Below are 15,978 nucleotides of genomic sequence, written 5' to 3'. Positions count from 1 at the left end.
AGAACCTTGCCAACTCCATTGGGGGCATTTGCACACACTCCTATAGGATTGCCGCGAGTTGTAATTGATGAGATGCTAGTGGGTTTTGAGTAATGGCTAATTATGTGGAGCATCTTTCCAGGTGCTTGTTGACCATTTGCTTATACTCATTAGTGAACTGTCTATTCAGTCTTTCATGAATTTTTTGAGCTGTTTGCCTTTTTGTTACTGAATTTTAGAAGTTTTAAAGATATAATTTGGACATTGTACCTTCATAGGATAATTTGATTCCTGTAAATGTGCTCTCATTTCCTAGTCTACCTTCACCATTTTTGATAGTCTTTTGATAAAGAAAAATATTTAACTTTAATGAGGTCTTTATGCTGCCTTTACTTTTGCCATTTTAAATCCACCTTTAGAATCCAGGTTCTGTAGCCACCCCCCCTATACTTTTTTCTAACAATTGTGTGGTTTTATTTATCACATTTAGGCCCTTGATCCGTTTTTTGAGTTGGTTTTTGTATGTGGTGTTGGGCTTAGAGCCTGATGCATTCTTCTGCATGTGCTGCCTAGTTTTCCCAGAACCACTTGTTGACGGACTCTTCCTCCCTATTGGATGGATTTGACATCCTTGTAGAAAACCAGTTGACTGTGAGGTGTCTAAAGAGCATTGGTGGTGCAGTGATTACCTGTTGGGCTAACTGCAAGGTCAGCAGTTAGAGCCCGCCGTTAGAGGAAGGTGAGGCTTACTGAGCCTATGGAAATTTGCAACCTTAAGCCCAACGGAGCATTTCTACTGTGTTCTGTAGGGTTGCTATGAGTTGGATCCAACTAGATGGCAGTGGGTTTGGTCATTTTGGTTTATCGATGTATGGGCTCTCAGTTTTACTCTATTGGTCTATATGGCTATTGTATCAGTGCCCACTTATTTTATTTACTTTGGTTTTATGGTATGTTTTGAAATCAGGAAGTGAGAATTCTGCTTTATACTACTACTTCAAGGTTGCTTCAGCTATTCAGAGTCCCTTGCTCCTCCAGATACATTTGAGGGTTGGCTTTTCTATATCTATAAAAACAAAAATCTTCTTTTAAGAAATTGAAATTCTCCATGATGAACAACTAAATACTTTGTTTCACTGTAACATTAGAGTTGATGTAAGCTCTGTGAGTACAGTTCTCTCTCCCGAATCCTCAGTGCCTAGGATAGGACAGTGTTTAACAATAATAAGGACTCAATATAGATTGTTGAATGAATGTGTTATGTTACACAGATGTAATTTAAATTTTATGCTTTCTAGATGCAAATGATGATTTCATTGTCTGGATTAAAAGGTGTCAAGAAGCTCAGAAAGGTGTGTATATAAGTTTCCCAGGGGTGTGAGGGGTGACACTGGGAGGGTAGAGGGAGGGTGGGTTGGAAAGAGGGAACCGATTACAAGGATCTACATGTGACCTCCTCCCTGGGAGATGGACGGACAACAGAAAAGGGGGTGAAGGGAGACGTGGGACAGGACAAGATATGACGAAGTAATTTATAAATTATCAAGGGCTCATGAGGGAGGGGGGAGCGGGGAGGGAGGGGGGGAAAATGAGGACCTGATGCAAAGGGCTTACTTACGTGGAGAGCAAATGCTTTGACATTGATGAGGGCAAAGAATGTACAGATGTGTTTTACACAATTGATGTATGTATGGATTGTGATGAGAGTTGTATGAGTCCCTAATAAAATGTTAAAAAAAATAAATTTCCCATGGTACTTGAATTTGAAAAGAAAACTTTAAAAATTATTTAGTTAGAACTAATATATATTTAACTGTTACATAGGATTAAATAATACATGTCCCCATAGATTATATACTCAGTGTTTTTTGTGTGTGTGTGCCTAATTTATAATGTTAAAAACATTTGGATAGACTTACTTTGTAATTCTATCATGGTATAAAAGGTAAGAAATTCCTAAAGAATCTCGAATGCTTCTGGGATGAAAACATAAACTACCTTCTTTTATTTGAATGACCTTCTTAGTGTTTGTAGCATGGAAATTGGTGTATATAACTTTACATGTAAACATACTGAAATCTAAAAATGTGCTTTTTAATGTTAACAGGATCAGAATCTGAAGTGGTAAGTCTAATTTTTGCCATTTTAGTTTTTACTAATTATGTTTAAATTCAAGTGCTGAGTATAATCGAGACTGAATTCAGAGTAAAATATGTCTCAAGTAAATATTAAGCAGTCCCATTTAAATACCTATTCTTTTGTAAGTGAAATAAGTTGCGTGTACGTAATAAACATAGTCAAGAACGTTATCAGGCTATTTTAGTAAATTTGATGTGGTGCACAAGTTGGTTTGGAATGTTTTGTTATGATCAGGATGATCGTTTCTTATCTTCTCTGTGTTAGAAAATCATCATTTTAATTTAGGTTAAACAGTTAATGAGGGGGCTTCAAAAATTTTGTGAAAAAATAGAATTAATAGATAAGAGTTTTCTCACAAATTTCGTGAAGACCCTGCATACTTTTCTTTGAAGCAATTGTTATGAGTTTTTTTTAAAATAGCTTCTATCAAAAAATGGTTACCTAAAATTGGGAAATATCTATGTCTAATTCAGCATGTTATTTTTTTACATAAAGATCTTCAATTTTTTTTAGTTATTAAAAACTGGTTGTGTGGAGGGATGTAGGCTTTTTTTCTTTTTGAACAAACTCAGATTTACATTTTAAATACACTAGTATTTTATAGCTAATATATATATTTTTTAACTATGATGCTTTGTATACGTAGTCAAGAAATAAAATGGCTAGGAGGCAGGAGACAGATGTGGTCCTGACTTTATGGACAGGTACTTAATCCTTTTGAATTTCTGTCCTCATTTCTTAAAGAAGGTTAACATCTCTGTACATTATACATTGTGACATTGAAAGTCAATTACTCCCTGATCTTTCTTCATGTGTCAACTGGGACTTACATAGCTCATCTGCTCCTGGCTGGCTGTTGAGAAGCAGGGCTTTATCAGGAAGGCGCCATGGAAATGTGCTGGAGTGTTTTAGAGTAGTGTATGATATACTGTTAAGCCTGAATGTTGCATCAAACATATTCTTAAAATGTTTTTTCAATGTTACTATGATTTTTAGATTAGACACTTACTGAATCCTACACTGGACATTTTGCATGACTAATCTTTCCTACTACCTTAGAATGTTTTCTATATATGTTCTTTTCGAAGAAAAATGTAGAAAATGAAAAGAGTGTAAACTGGAAAGTGCTGAGTATTGCTATTTTGAGAAGATGGTTCTCTTCTAGTCGTTAGAGAGGTCACGCGTTGTCTGTGTAGGAGGCTTCCGGTGGACTCCCACAGTCCACGGGAACGCTTCGTTGTAATTGCTGCTGCGGGGCGGGTAAATCATAAATGCATGTCATGTAGCACACAAGTATGAAACTGACATGTGCATTTTTTTCATTCAAACTGCCTAAATTGGACTATATTCCAGACAACTCATCAGCCAAAAATCAAGTGAGTATTAATTTTTCATTCAATTATACATGATTAAATACCTGAGGTGAAAATAAAAACCCCTGTAGTTTAATATAGGAGCCCTGGTGGCATAGTGGGTTGGTTACACATTTGGTCTGCTAACTGGATGGTCAACAGTTCAAACCCCCCAGCCACTCCCTGGGAGAAAGATGAGACGGCCTGCGTCCTTAAAGATTGAGAGCTAGGGAAGAACCCTAGGGAGCAAAGCAGTTCTACCCAGTCCTATTTGCTTTGACCCGAATTGACCCAACAGTGGTGGGTTCATAGTTTGAATACTGAGCAGCTCTATACCACTTTGTTTCTTAAAATGTTGTTATAGCCCTTATCAAAAACAAGTTCCAAGACTTTTCTCTAATTAGTGTTGTATCACTTAGTTCCATTCGACATAAGCTCCCTCATTTATTAAACGGATGTTATTGCATAGTTAAATAAGTTGGAAATGTAACCAAAGGAGCTCAGGTTGCGCAGTGGTTGAAAGTGTTCATCTGATAACCAAAAGGTTAGCTGTTCAAACCTAGGCCGGCTGCTTTAGGAGAAAGGTAAGGCAGTCTGCTTCTGTAAAGATCTATAGCCTTGGAAACTTATGCGAGGCAGGTCTACTTTGTTCTACAGGGTCTCTGTGAGTCAGAACCACATCCATGGGAGTGGGTTTGGTTCATGAAAGCTAGCCAATGTTCATGCCTTTACTATCTCTAATTTTTTATAGAAATATTGTGTATGAGTTGAAAGCAATTATTGTTGAGGGCAAACACTCATAATCGAGAAGCATCTAGCAAATAGTTGGACTTTTAAAATATTTCACTAACCATGTGTCCAAGCTATAACCTTAGGATTGTAAAAGGAAAAAACATAAGGTCCTGAGCTGGAGCTTTTGCATCTTCAGTGAGTCTCAAAGGGAGACTGAGACTTTTTATTTTGTTTCTTTAATTAAGGAGCTTTTTGACATACTCGTCTAAGTAACTGAAAGTGTTAAAACGCTTGTTCATTTTAGTATTGGGGCGGTGTATGATGTCACTCAGGTTATAGTAGACAAAATTTGACCTGTTTGGTGGAAGTGCATGTAAAAACTGAATCATAATTCTGGTATTTGGAGCACAAAATAACCCAGTTTTGTTGACTAAACGTGTTGTGTACTTGTGTTTGGCACTGGGACTGCAGTAGTGGTGAGACTCAGTTCTCCCCGAGGAACAGACTGAACCCAACTAGCCTCACCGCCACTGAGTTGCTTCTGACTCAGCAAACTGAGAGGAAAGTAGACCTGCCTCATGGGTTTCTGAGACTAACTTGTCCCTCGGTGCTCGTGGAGGGTTCCAACTGTTGACTTGGAGGTTAGTAGCCCAACGTGTAACCCACTGTGCCACCAGAGTTGAGCATAAAGTCTAGTCTAATTTGAAAATGAGAGCCCTTTCAGGGAGGAAAGTACTCAGCTAGATTCTCTGAATAATCTAAGCTTTCCTCCCACCTTGAGATTGCAGGAAGGTGTGTCTACATAGAGAGGTATCCTTTGAAATAGCCAGTGTTTTAATTGGCGCTCTTTTTGCCTCTGTTACCTTTGTGTGGTGCTCTTCACACCCAACTTGATTTAGAGAAGGAGTCCTGGTAGTGCTGTCAGGTCTACTGCTAACCTCAAGGATGTTGGTTCATACCCACTAGCTTCCCCGAGGGAGAAAGATCAAGCTATCTTCTCCTGTAAAGATTTATAGCCTTGGAAACTCTAGGTAATATTGCTGTGAGTTGAAATTGAGCTTGATGGCGGTGAGTTTTGAACTTAGGTAAGAGAACTTGGTGTGTAGGGTCCAGTGTTTACTACCACTGATTGGCTCTGGGACTCAGCTTCCCCTTTCTGAGCTTGCTCTCTCATCTGTAAAATCGGGATAGTAGTGTTAACCTTACCTTGATATTAGGTTGAAATGAGAGTGTAAAAAACCACAGTAACTGTTCATTGTGTAGAATAAATTTTGCTTTTAGTATTAGCTTAAGCACCAATCCAAGCTCACTGCCATTAAGATGATTCCAGCTCATAGTGACTCTGTAGGACTCTGTTGTTTTCACGAGTATTTTCTGTTTTACCTCTTAGGGTTTTGATATCCATTGCAGTGGCTACAGAGAACCCACAGACAAATTCATGATTAAAGAGTTTATTAAGGGATCTAACAGATTAAAACACCATTGAGAAATAGTCAAGGTAGCTATTTATGAGGACATCTTAACAAAGTTCTTTCACGTGTGTCTGTTAGTCAATGCCCAAGGTGCATATAACTTGGCTGGAAGCTTCAACCTGAACTCACTCAGCTCAGGGTCCCTGAATTAAATGCCCATAGGTGCTCCACTGCCATGGGTCAGCAAACCCAGCTTCTCAGTTAAGTGCCCAGAGGCGCCCCATTCTCCAAGTCAAGCCTCCTGCACAAAAGCACTTTACTTGCTCTGTGGGTTGAGACGTCCACCTGCTAGTTTAGTGGCTCCATTAGTGTAGGCCACAGAACATTGGTTATGTATGATTGTTTCTGAGAATGAACGGCTAGCTGCCTTACCGTTTTGTTCCTCAGAGTGGAGCTCTTGTTTATCGGAACAGCTGTTTTAATGTCTTCCTCCTCCTGTTTCCATAGGTACGACTGGTATCAAACAGAATCTCAAGTAATCATCACACTTATGATAAAAAATGCTCAGAAGAATGCTGTAAATGTGGAATTTTCAGAGAAAGAGGTCAGTGTGTAGTATAGATTTTGAATGGTATTTTTGGATGTTGAGATTAAATACTATTTGGAGGTATAGGATTACCTATAACAGTCTATAGCTGTATGTCATTCGTCTTGAGAGCACGTGGACATGCTGAAGGAAATCAGAAGCCTTGTTTTTCGTTTGGAATCATTTTAAGTTTGGAGATCAGAATAGATGCTGTAGGTGCAGCTAGGCGTCCCGGTAGTGCGCTTTGGGTTAAGTGTTGGACTACTCACCACAAGGTCAGCAGTTCACACTGCCAGCCGCTCCACAGGAGAAAGTGAGGCTGCTTGCTCCTCTAAAGATTTACAGCCTCAGCAACTCTAAATAGGGTAACTTGGAGTTGGAATTGATGTAAAAACAAGTTTTTTTCGCCCTGTAAGTATAGTTGCATGTCATCATTTTCTGTAAAATATGTGGGCCTATGATTTTTGTTTTGTGATAATTATTTCATAATTCATTTACTATTGAGTATGACTTTTAGTAGCTTCATTAGTGTTTATCATCAGATCTTATGATAGTTGCTTAAGATAATATATTTTTTTAAAAGATAGCATATAGTATTGCCACATGAATAGCTATGTATGGTATTGTTTTGTTCTTTTGGAGAGTTTCTTTGAGATTTAAGCCCCAAATAAGTGTTTTGTGTAATGATTTCTCTTCCACTTTTTGTTATAAAAGTCTGTGTGAAAGATACCAAATGGAAAATAGAAATTCTTTGAGGTTCTCATTTTAAATCTGAAATGCTCATCTACAGTATTTCAACTGTGCTCTGATAGTATTGAAAGTCTATGCAGTCATCCCTTCATTTTGAAAATATGCTTTATATCACTTTGCTTTTATCTGTTTTCAGTAACTGAATGAAATATGGAGAGGATTTTGCTTTTACAAAAATTGAGACTAGTATTCAGCTCGTATTAGTTTGGCAGCACCCCAAGCAGTACATGCGCGTGGTTGCCGCCGAGCTCCTTCTCCGGGAACTGTACTGAGCAGCTCTGCGTCACACTACCACCACATTGAGCGGTCCTTGCACACATCTGTATTAGTGTTAGTTTAGGTTTCGTGTGTTATTTGATTGACTTGGTAGGTTAGTTTGGGTTTGGCAAAGCTCATAAATTGTACCCATGTAAATTTCTATTGCTCCTTTGCTTTATGCCATTTTGGTTCCATAAGAACACACTTACTTAATTTTGTTATTTAGTGATTTATTGTGTGTATGTGTGTGTACAATTCATTTCTTTATTTTTAGAGTTTTGAAACCTAATACACATAACAGTAATTTGGTAGCTCAATTATATTAGGAAGAGCTGTACAATCATTACCAACCATAAAAAGAACATTTTCTTTTTTCATGGTTAAATCACTTTTAAAATGAGTTGTGTAATCACAATCAGTTCTAGTGTTCCCTCCTTTCTCCCACATACATTGTTTGCTCCCCAAATCCCCTCACTCTCTCTATCTCTCACCCCACACCACTACATCCCCTATAGACCCTTGTGTCCGTTATTATCTGGATGCGTCACAAACTGGAAACCCAACAAAAACAATAAAAAAACAACAACGGAATATGGAAAGGATAAAATAAAAGTAATAATCTGAAGATAAAAAAATACAAATGCTGAGTAAGAAAGAAAAGGCCATCATCAATAAAATAGCTAGGGAAGAAATTTTTGTCATGGAACATGCAAGAAAGACTTGCACCTAGAACAAATCCCACTTGGGGCTAAGGAGGTCTCCTTGGGTCCAGCATAATCAAGATTACAATGACCTCTCTGATAGTAGAGCTGGTGGACACCCTTGCCTGTGGCTGAGGGGATCGGCCAGCGCTTTACTCTGACGAGCAACTCTGTAGATGGCTTTGGCTGCTACTGTTCTCCAGAGCCTCCCACAAATTGGGTGTTCACAATTTAAGCTCTGATACCTTTCCCTTTGTCATATTCGAATTTTGTTATTATCATCTTTGGATCACACAAGCTGGTGTGCTTCTTCCCTGTGGATTTAGGTAACTCCTCAGTGAGATGGCTATTTGTTTGAATATAAGCCTTTAAGACCCCAGACACTCTTCTCATTGATAGCTGGGTACCATCTGCTTTCTTCATTCTTTGCTGTAGCACCCTTATCTTCCATGATCATTTCATAAAGATGAGTATTGAGCAGAGCCATGTTATTAGAACCAACTGTTCTGAATCCATCTGCTTGTCTATGGGATATGCAGGACTCAGGTTTACTTTGGTGGTCGTAAAAAATCAAAACCACAAACCAACCAGCAAACAAACAAAAAAACAAACTAAAGTTAGGGTATAAAAAAACCATAGAAACAAAAAAGTAAAATATTGTGAATCATCCGCCTGGTGTGTAAGGCAGTTGCAGTGATCACATCATCAAATTTTCGAACGACACATCACTCCAGACACTGGTTATTAGGAGTGTGTGTGAGGCCAGTATAGGAAGACCACTCAATTTAGGATAGCAAGAGAACCCTGTAATTTTATTAAGCTTAAGTATTTTACTTCATTATCTAAATTTACAAAATGAAATTTTATGTTCACTAGTTGTGTGCTTTGGTGAAACTTCCTTCTGGAGAGAATTACAATTGGAAACTGAGACTTCTTCATCCTATACTACCAGAACAGAGCACATTTAAAGTGCTTTCAACAAAGGTAATATGTTTGAAAAAGGTTTTTTTCTTTTTTTCCCTTCAATTATATTTTGATACTACATATTTTTGTTTTTAGGAATATTTTCCTCTGTGTGGTTATAAGCTCAAAAGTAAGTGCGGCTAGGTGCACGGTGGACCCACAGGCTGAACACACGAGGGAAGGCCATAGCACACATAATATGTATGACAGAGGAGATTTGTACATGGGGACTTAATTTTGCTGCCAATACATTCATGAATGTGGTAGAACATGTAGGGGGCAGAGTTAGGAAAACTTGTTAGGCATAGTCAAATACCTTGAGGAGGGAGGAGAATGAGTTGGTGGGCCTGGGAGCTCAGGACCACAGTCTCAGGATGCCTACCTCGGCCAGCATAATCTGGAAAGACAGTGTTTTACATCCTGCTTTAGTGTTTAGGTGAATAACAACTGGCCTCCTAAAGGCTCATGAGCAGTCAGCTAAGGGGCAACGATTGGCCTCTCCTGTCGGGTGGACAGAGGGGTGATGAAAACCAGACACAAGAAACAATTAGTCTGATGGACTAATGAGCCACATGAATGTCAGTCTCCATACCCTGAGACCAGAACTAGATGGGGGGACCAGCAGCTACTACTGCCAACTGCTGTGAAAGGATTACCTTAGAAGGTTGTGGATAGAGTAGGAGAAAAATGTGAAACAAAACTCAGAACTATAAGAAAATCCTTACTCAGATAGAGACCAATAGAACCCCTGAGCCGTTGGCCCTTGGTGTCACCCTTTAGGTTTAGAAATGAACTCAGGCCATGGCTCAGCTTTGCCACACAATAGGTAGATTTTAAAGGTGAACATTAACACTGGGGAGGCAGGAATAATCAAAGGGGGCACCATTTACCCCAGGACAGAGATCAGAAGGGTTAGTAAGACAAGAGGAATAGAAATGGGGAGACAACAGAGGAAGTGGGATGATTGATGTGTGACTATAGAGATTACAATCAATGAGATGAAATAAAATGTGTATGATATATTGAATGAAAATGGATATGCTCTGTAAACTTCCTGTCATTTCATAATCAAAACAATTTTAAAAGAACTGAATTTTTTAGGCATATATCTTTAAGATACAAGTAAATTATAAAAATAAGCACTTTTTACAATTAAAAAATTAATGCAAATATGTAACAAAACATTTCTTATGTCAGCAATCTTTATATATACAGTTCACTTTTACTATGTTCATCAAGGTAACAGTGGTTTTGAATTTTTTGTTTGTTTTGCTTACCGCCAAAGCTCTAGGACAAAGGAATGTACAATTCTACTTAGCCTGAGTGCTGTTTGTGTACTTGTTAAAAGATTAATATATTTTCAGTAAAGAAAATTGTGTGCCTCCTTTAAGATGTGATTCTGATGACATACAAATACTTTTCCCACCCTACCTCAGAGTTTTTAAAGGGCAAATTACAATAAAAAAATTTTTTCATTATAGTTCCGCTGAATTTTGGCTTAGTTTATTATGTGGGAGTAATAATTTAAGTTGCAGCTTAAATATTTTAGATTATAGATTCTTTTATTTTGAAAAGGAAATAGTAAATGTGTAGAATAGGATGATAATTTAGTAAATACCAGTCAAAAGATGTATGTTTAGTTTAATGTACTGGAAATACAGTGAGTTGAAATTTTTTAAATCTGACTTTTGGTTCTTCACCCTTTAAGTTTAAACTAGTGACATTACAGTCAGTGAGATGAAACAATGAGAGTGTAGCTCCCTGTTCCTAGCATCTGTAAAATGAAGGAGGCGAGCTAAGTGCACTCTGAAACCTTTTCAACTGTACAGTTGTGTGATAGTATATGCTGAATGAGGAGCCTTGGTACAGTCAGGCAAGCACAAGAGCAGGGCTTCAAACTCATTAGCTACTCCATAGGAGAAAGGTCTGCTCCCTCAAGGATCTATAGCTCAGAAACACTCAGGATGCTCTGCCTCAGAATTGACTCAGACATAGTAGGCTTGGGTTTAGATGTGGTTTTGGTATATGTTCACATGAGTTAATGATTATGACGTCGTCTTTCTCCCACCAGAGCTGATGGTGGCTTTGAACTGCTGACCTTGTGGCTAGGAACTCTGTGTAATCTGCTATGTATGTCACCAGGACCCTAATAAGTAGATATTTTCCATTATTACACCTCCTCTGAACACATTTTCTATAATACATGATGCTGTTGACTGATGCTGTTGACTGTTGAGTTTGACTCTAAGAACATATGAGTTGTCCTATTACAGAACAGGCCCTGTGTTGGCCTGTGTCAGAAAGAATGGTGATAGGGCTTACAGAGAGAAGAGAGAGTTGGGGCAGGCTGTGGAAAGTAAACTCAGCATTGCTTTTGTTTCCCTTGAGTTAACGGGATCTGCATTTTTCTCATGTGACCCCAACCCTGCCTCTATTAATCAGGTGTAGTGCTGTCAAACAGCTTCCTCCGAGAATGGAATGTGAGAAAAAGAGTAAAATATACTCAACTTGTTCTGTTATAATACCTGTCCGCATAGTATAGAATTTGCTTAATAAAAACAAGAGTAAAATAATTGAGTGCAGTTGGTCAGATATGTTTCTCTCATTAATTTATTAGTGCGTGTCCATTTGAAATCATTTAATTATAAACTGGTTGCGAGAATAAATGATAAATCACTTAAGAATTTGTATGATGGAAGAAGTGTATAATACACATCACTGTGGCTAGAATTTCTGTTGTAAGTCGGCACTTTGTCATACCTTGGTTCTTTATTCTTTTAATCTGAAGAGATCACGTTGCTTCTAACCAACAACTCCTGCTCTGTTCTTACGGTGCCTTTTCTGTGTTGGGTGCCCTTTTCCCTTTTTAGAAATGCTTCGTAGTTGCTTTTCTTTCTTGATTGATAGTTGTTCATGTAGAGTATTTTATGTAAGTCATTCAGGGAAAAGAAGTGTCTTATTTGTGTCCTTCTATGTACCCCAGTTAAAGGTTGCTAAGGAACCATGGTGGCATAGTGGGTAAAGCATTGTGTTGCTAACCACAAGATTCGTGGTTCAAACCAACCTGCCACTCTGAGAGAAAGATGAGGCTTCTTGTTCCCATAAAGATTAACAACTTCAGAAACCCAACAGGGCAGCGCTACTTTATAAGGGTCACTGAGTTGGATTGACTGGACAAAATTGCTAAAGATTTCCTGATACAAAGGGCTTAAGTAGAGAGCAAATGCTTTGAAAATGATGAGGGCAAAGAATGTGCAGAGGTGCTTTACACAATTGATGTGTGTATGGATTGTGATAAGAGTTGTACGAGTCCCTAATAAAATGTTTTAAAAAATTGATGAGATTTACTTGATGAAATACAGGATGTCCAGGTCACTTTGTATTTTAGTATATATTGATATATTCCTTGCTGTATTTTTCATTTGCTAAATTCGGTAGGTCTGCTGCTTTGTATATCGTGACTTCTCCTGAGTAATTATAAGTGAATGAATCTAAATTACCATATAAACTCGTGTATAAGCCGAGTTTTTCCAGCACAAAAAATGTGCTGAAAAACTGGGGTTCGGCTTATACACGGGTCAGTGGTACCACAGTGAGGTGTAACATCTCGTTGCACCCCCCCCCCTCAGTTAACGGAGGAGCGCATGTTATCTTGCGGGTGATTGCTGTTCCTTAGCTCCGCTGTTCATTCAAAGTCCCGCTGACACTGCAGGGCTTTGAATGTTTGTTTGCTCTCATCTAACCAATCAGAGCCATCCTATGAGGTGGACGGCTCCAATTCGCAGAAGCACCCGTAGTGATTCACTTACGCCGGCAGCTGAACTGGTAAGGATGTGTCTGTGGCTGCGCTCCATTTCTCCCCTCTGGTCTCTGTGTTAATTCACATCCTGCAGGACTCCCCCCATTCCTCCTGGCTAACACTGTGTATGTGTGTGTGTGTGTGGGGGGGACATTACGATGAAAGTTCTTTTTCAAAGTCTTGTTCTTTTATCCTATTTGAAATGGATACTCTTGAACCAAAACAAAAACGCTGGTCATATGAGGCTGGTTTCAAAATGAAGGTTGTGTCAAGAGCAGAAGAGAGCAATAACAGTTGGGAATTCTATGTTGACGAAAAGCAGGTGAGGGAGAGTGTGGCAAAAAATGAAGACTGACTTGGAACAGATTCCAAAAGCTAAAATAGCTCGTCGTGGTTTAACGTCTTTTTATTGGGCTCTGAAGAGTGAATTGCATAAATGGGTTATAGAGTGTCATCAAAATGGTTACTGTGTAACACGCATGGGAATCCACATACGTGCTCTACAAATGGCTACGGTTGACAAATATAAAGCACCAGGCATTGAAAAAATTTCTGCGTCAGCAGGATGGTGTATACGCTTCATGAATAGGTTTAGCCTATGTTTGAGACAAAGAACAAAGATTTCCCAGAAATTGCCACAGACCTTGAAGAAAAAAACACCCAGTTATTTATTATAAAATAAAGAAGGATTTATAATTATGACCTGACAGATATTGGGAATATGGATGAAACTGCCATGACTTTTGATCTTCCAAGCAACAGAACTGTGGCAAGTTTAGGAGAAAAAACTATTTTTCTCAAAACCACAGGAAAAAAAAAAAAAACAAAACACTTTACAGTTCTGTCATGTTTGGCTAATGGAACTAAGCTGCATCCTGTCATTACTTTTAAAAGAAAGACCTTGCCTAAAAAGATCAATTTCCCACCAAGAATTACTGTGCGTGCACATGTTAAAGGCTGGATGGATGAAGACGGAACAAGAAAATGGCTGGAAGAAATTTGGAACCGACGACCAGGAGCAGCCTTAAAGAAAAAGCCATCGTTACTTGTTTGGGATATGTTCAGAGCCACCTATCGGATGACGTAAAAATATTGGCAAAATCTAGTAAAGTTACTTTAGCTGTAATTCCAGGTGGGCTTACATCTGTACTGTAGGCTCTGGATGTATCTTTGAATAAGCCTTTTAAGGACCGTTTGTGAAGGATGTGGCATGAATGGATGTCATCTGATCAAGCCCGACTAACAAAAGGAGGAAATCTCATGAAGCCTGACATAGTTAATAGCAAAGTGGGTTCGAGATGCATGGGAAGACATGGTGCGACGTGCCTTCCAGAAATGTAGTATTAGTAATGCTATGGAAGGCAGTGAAGACTGCACTTTGTATGAAAATGACAGCAGTGTTGGTGATGACGGCGATCTCAGTGAGGACAGCGTCTATTGATGACCTCACACCAGCTGAAGCTCTGCATTGGGATACAGATGATGATGAGAAATCTAGTTATGAAGGATTTTAACGCTTGATATTTTAGCTTGGTGCTGATTGAGCTCAGGGAATAGTACTCTTAATGTATCATTGTTGCTTTTGTTGAACCTATTTCCCACTTACTGTGCTGGTTTACTAATGTTAAATGACTTGTCCTTTTATGTTTTTAATTAAAAATAAATATTTAAATACATTACCTCACTGATGTCTCAATTTTTAGTAATTTTATTTCATTTGTTTTTATATTGAAACTCACCAATAGCTTCTGCATTTCCCACCCTAGGCTTATACTCAAGTCAATCAGTTTTTCTTGTTTCCCAAGTAATAATTAGGTACCTTAGCTTATACTCGGGTCGGCTTATATTTGAGTATATGTGGTATGTTTCATTAGTTTCCTTTCTAAAAAGTTGCCAGGGAAAGTAATCTTATTCTTTATAGATCAGAAACATTAAGGTTTCTGAACTTCCTTCTCCAAGTTCACATAGGTCATTGGTTCTCAACCTTCCTAATACCACGACCCTTTAATACAGTTCCTCATGTTGTGATGACCCCCATCCATAAATTTTCGTTGTTACTTCATAACTGTAATTTTGCTACTGTTGTGAATTATAATCTACATACCTGATGCACAGGGTATATTTTGATTGTTACAAATTAAACATGATTAAAGCATTGTGATTAATCACAAAACAATATGAAATTATATATTAGTGAAATATATATGTGTGTTTTCTGATGGTCTAAGGTGACCTCTGTGAAAGGTTATTTGACCCCCAAAGGGGTCACCACCCACATGTTGAGAGCCGCTGACATAGGTACTTCATTTTTCAGCCTGACCTGTGACTCCTGACTGTCAAAGTTAGAGTTTCTTTGCTAGACTTTTCTGAGTTCTAGATTTAAAAAATGGACTGCTGTGCTCTATCTAAAGGAAAATATAAAAAGATGGTTATTTTATTTGTCCTGATACCACTAAAATATATTTTATGGGAAACCAATTGTGAAACTTTTTTTAAAACATTGGGGAAAATTTCCTTTTTCATACAGCAGAGGGAGACAGTGTTAAAATATTGAAAAGCTTTCTCTGAGTTCCTGGGCTTATTCAGAAGGATTGGAAGAGGAAACTGTGCTCTGATTTGCTTTTCATATGTAGCCACATGTCCTGAATGCTTTATGTGAATTGAGAAAAACATGCATTTTGCTTAGGAGACTCTATTTAAAATGAAAGGTTCTATAAAAAAATTCAGTGTAGTATTAAAAAGAATAGTTTCTTTGCTTTTGAGAATTCTGCTTTCTCTACCTTCAGTGTACAATGGGTATTCCATATCAATGTAAAGATTGTTATGTATTTAAGTGAACATAATTTTCAGTGAAAATAGTTTAAACTTTGCATGACATAGCATTGATTGATTGATTGTAATCCAGGTAAGTTTTTATGAAGGACAGGGCAAGTTTCAGGGTTTTACAGTCTCAAAAGGGTACACGCTCTTTCTGGTAAGGGTGTAAAGTCTGTGGATGCCACCTTGGGGTTCACAACTGGGCATGAGCAACCACGTGGAAAAGAACACCCACACATGCAGAACTTGGGGGGTGTGGGAATCCTTGGAGGCCAGAAGCCCAAGGACCCTAGAGACCAAGAGCATGTGGGCCAAGAGGCTTTAGGCCCCGAGTGGGCACATGTGCACCCATGTGGGGGAGGGAGACCTTCACCTTCCACTTGCCACTGACCAGACTAGGCTAAAAGAGAGAAATTGGCTTTCCAGCAGCGGGCTTTTAACACCTCTGGCTGGAAAGGCGTGCCTGAGTTAGGTCCCCTGTATGACCTAC

General features: G+C 38.5%; 1 protein-coding gene across 1 annotated transcript in view; it reads left to right on the top strand.

Annotated features, from left to right (window-relative positions):
- SUGT1 (SGT1 assembly cochaperone of MIS12 kinetochore complex) overlaps positions 1 to 15,978 on the top strand; it is a 58,373-nt gene that overhangs the window by 20,532 nt on the left and 21,863 nt on the right. Inside the window, exons 6-10 of the mRNA XM_075563007.1 lie at positions 1,278 to 1,331; positions 2,087 to 2,103; positions 3,472 to 3,494; positions 6,122 to 6,218; positions 8,786 to 8,893. Of these exons, the coding sequence (XP_075419122.1) occupies positions 1,278 to 1,331; positions 2,087 to 2,103; positions 3,472 to 3,494; positions 6,122 to 6,218; positions 8,786 to 8,893 (299 nt within the window). The remainder of the gene's footprint in view (positions 1 to 1,277; positions 1,332 to 2,086; positions 2,104 to 3,471; positions 3,495 to 6,121; positions 6,219 to 8,785; positions 8,894 to 15,978) is intronic.

This window comes from Tenrec ecaudatus, chromosome 11 (genome assembly GCF_050624435.1).
Source record: "Tenrec ecaudatus isolate mTenEca1 chromosome 11, mTenEca1.hap1, whole genome shotgun sequence".
Lineage (NCBI taxonomy): Eukaryota > Metazoa > Chordata > Mammalia > Afrosoricida > Tenrecidae > Tenrec > Tenrec ecaudatus.
Note: the sequence above shows the minus strand (reverse complement) of the source record. Positions and strands in the feature narration are given on the sequence as shown.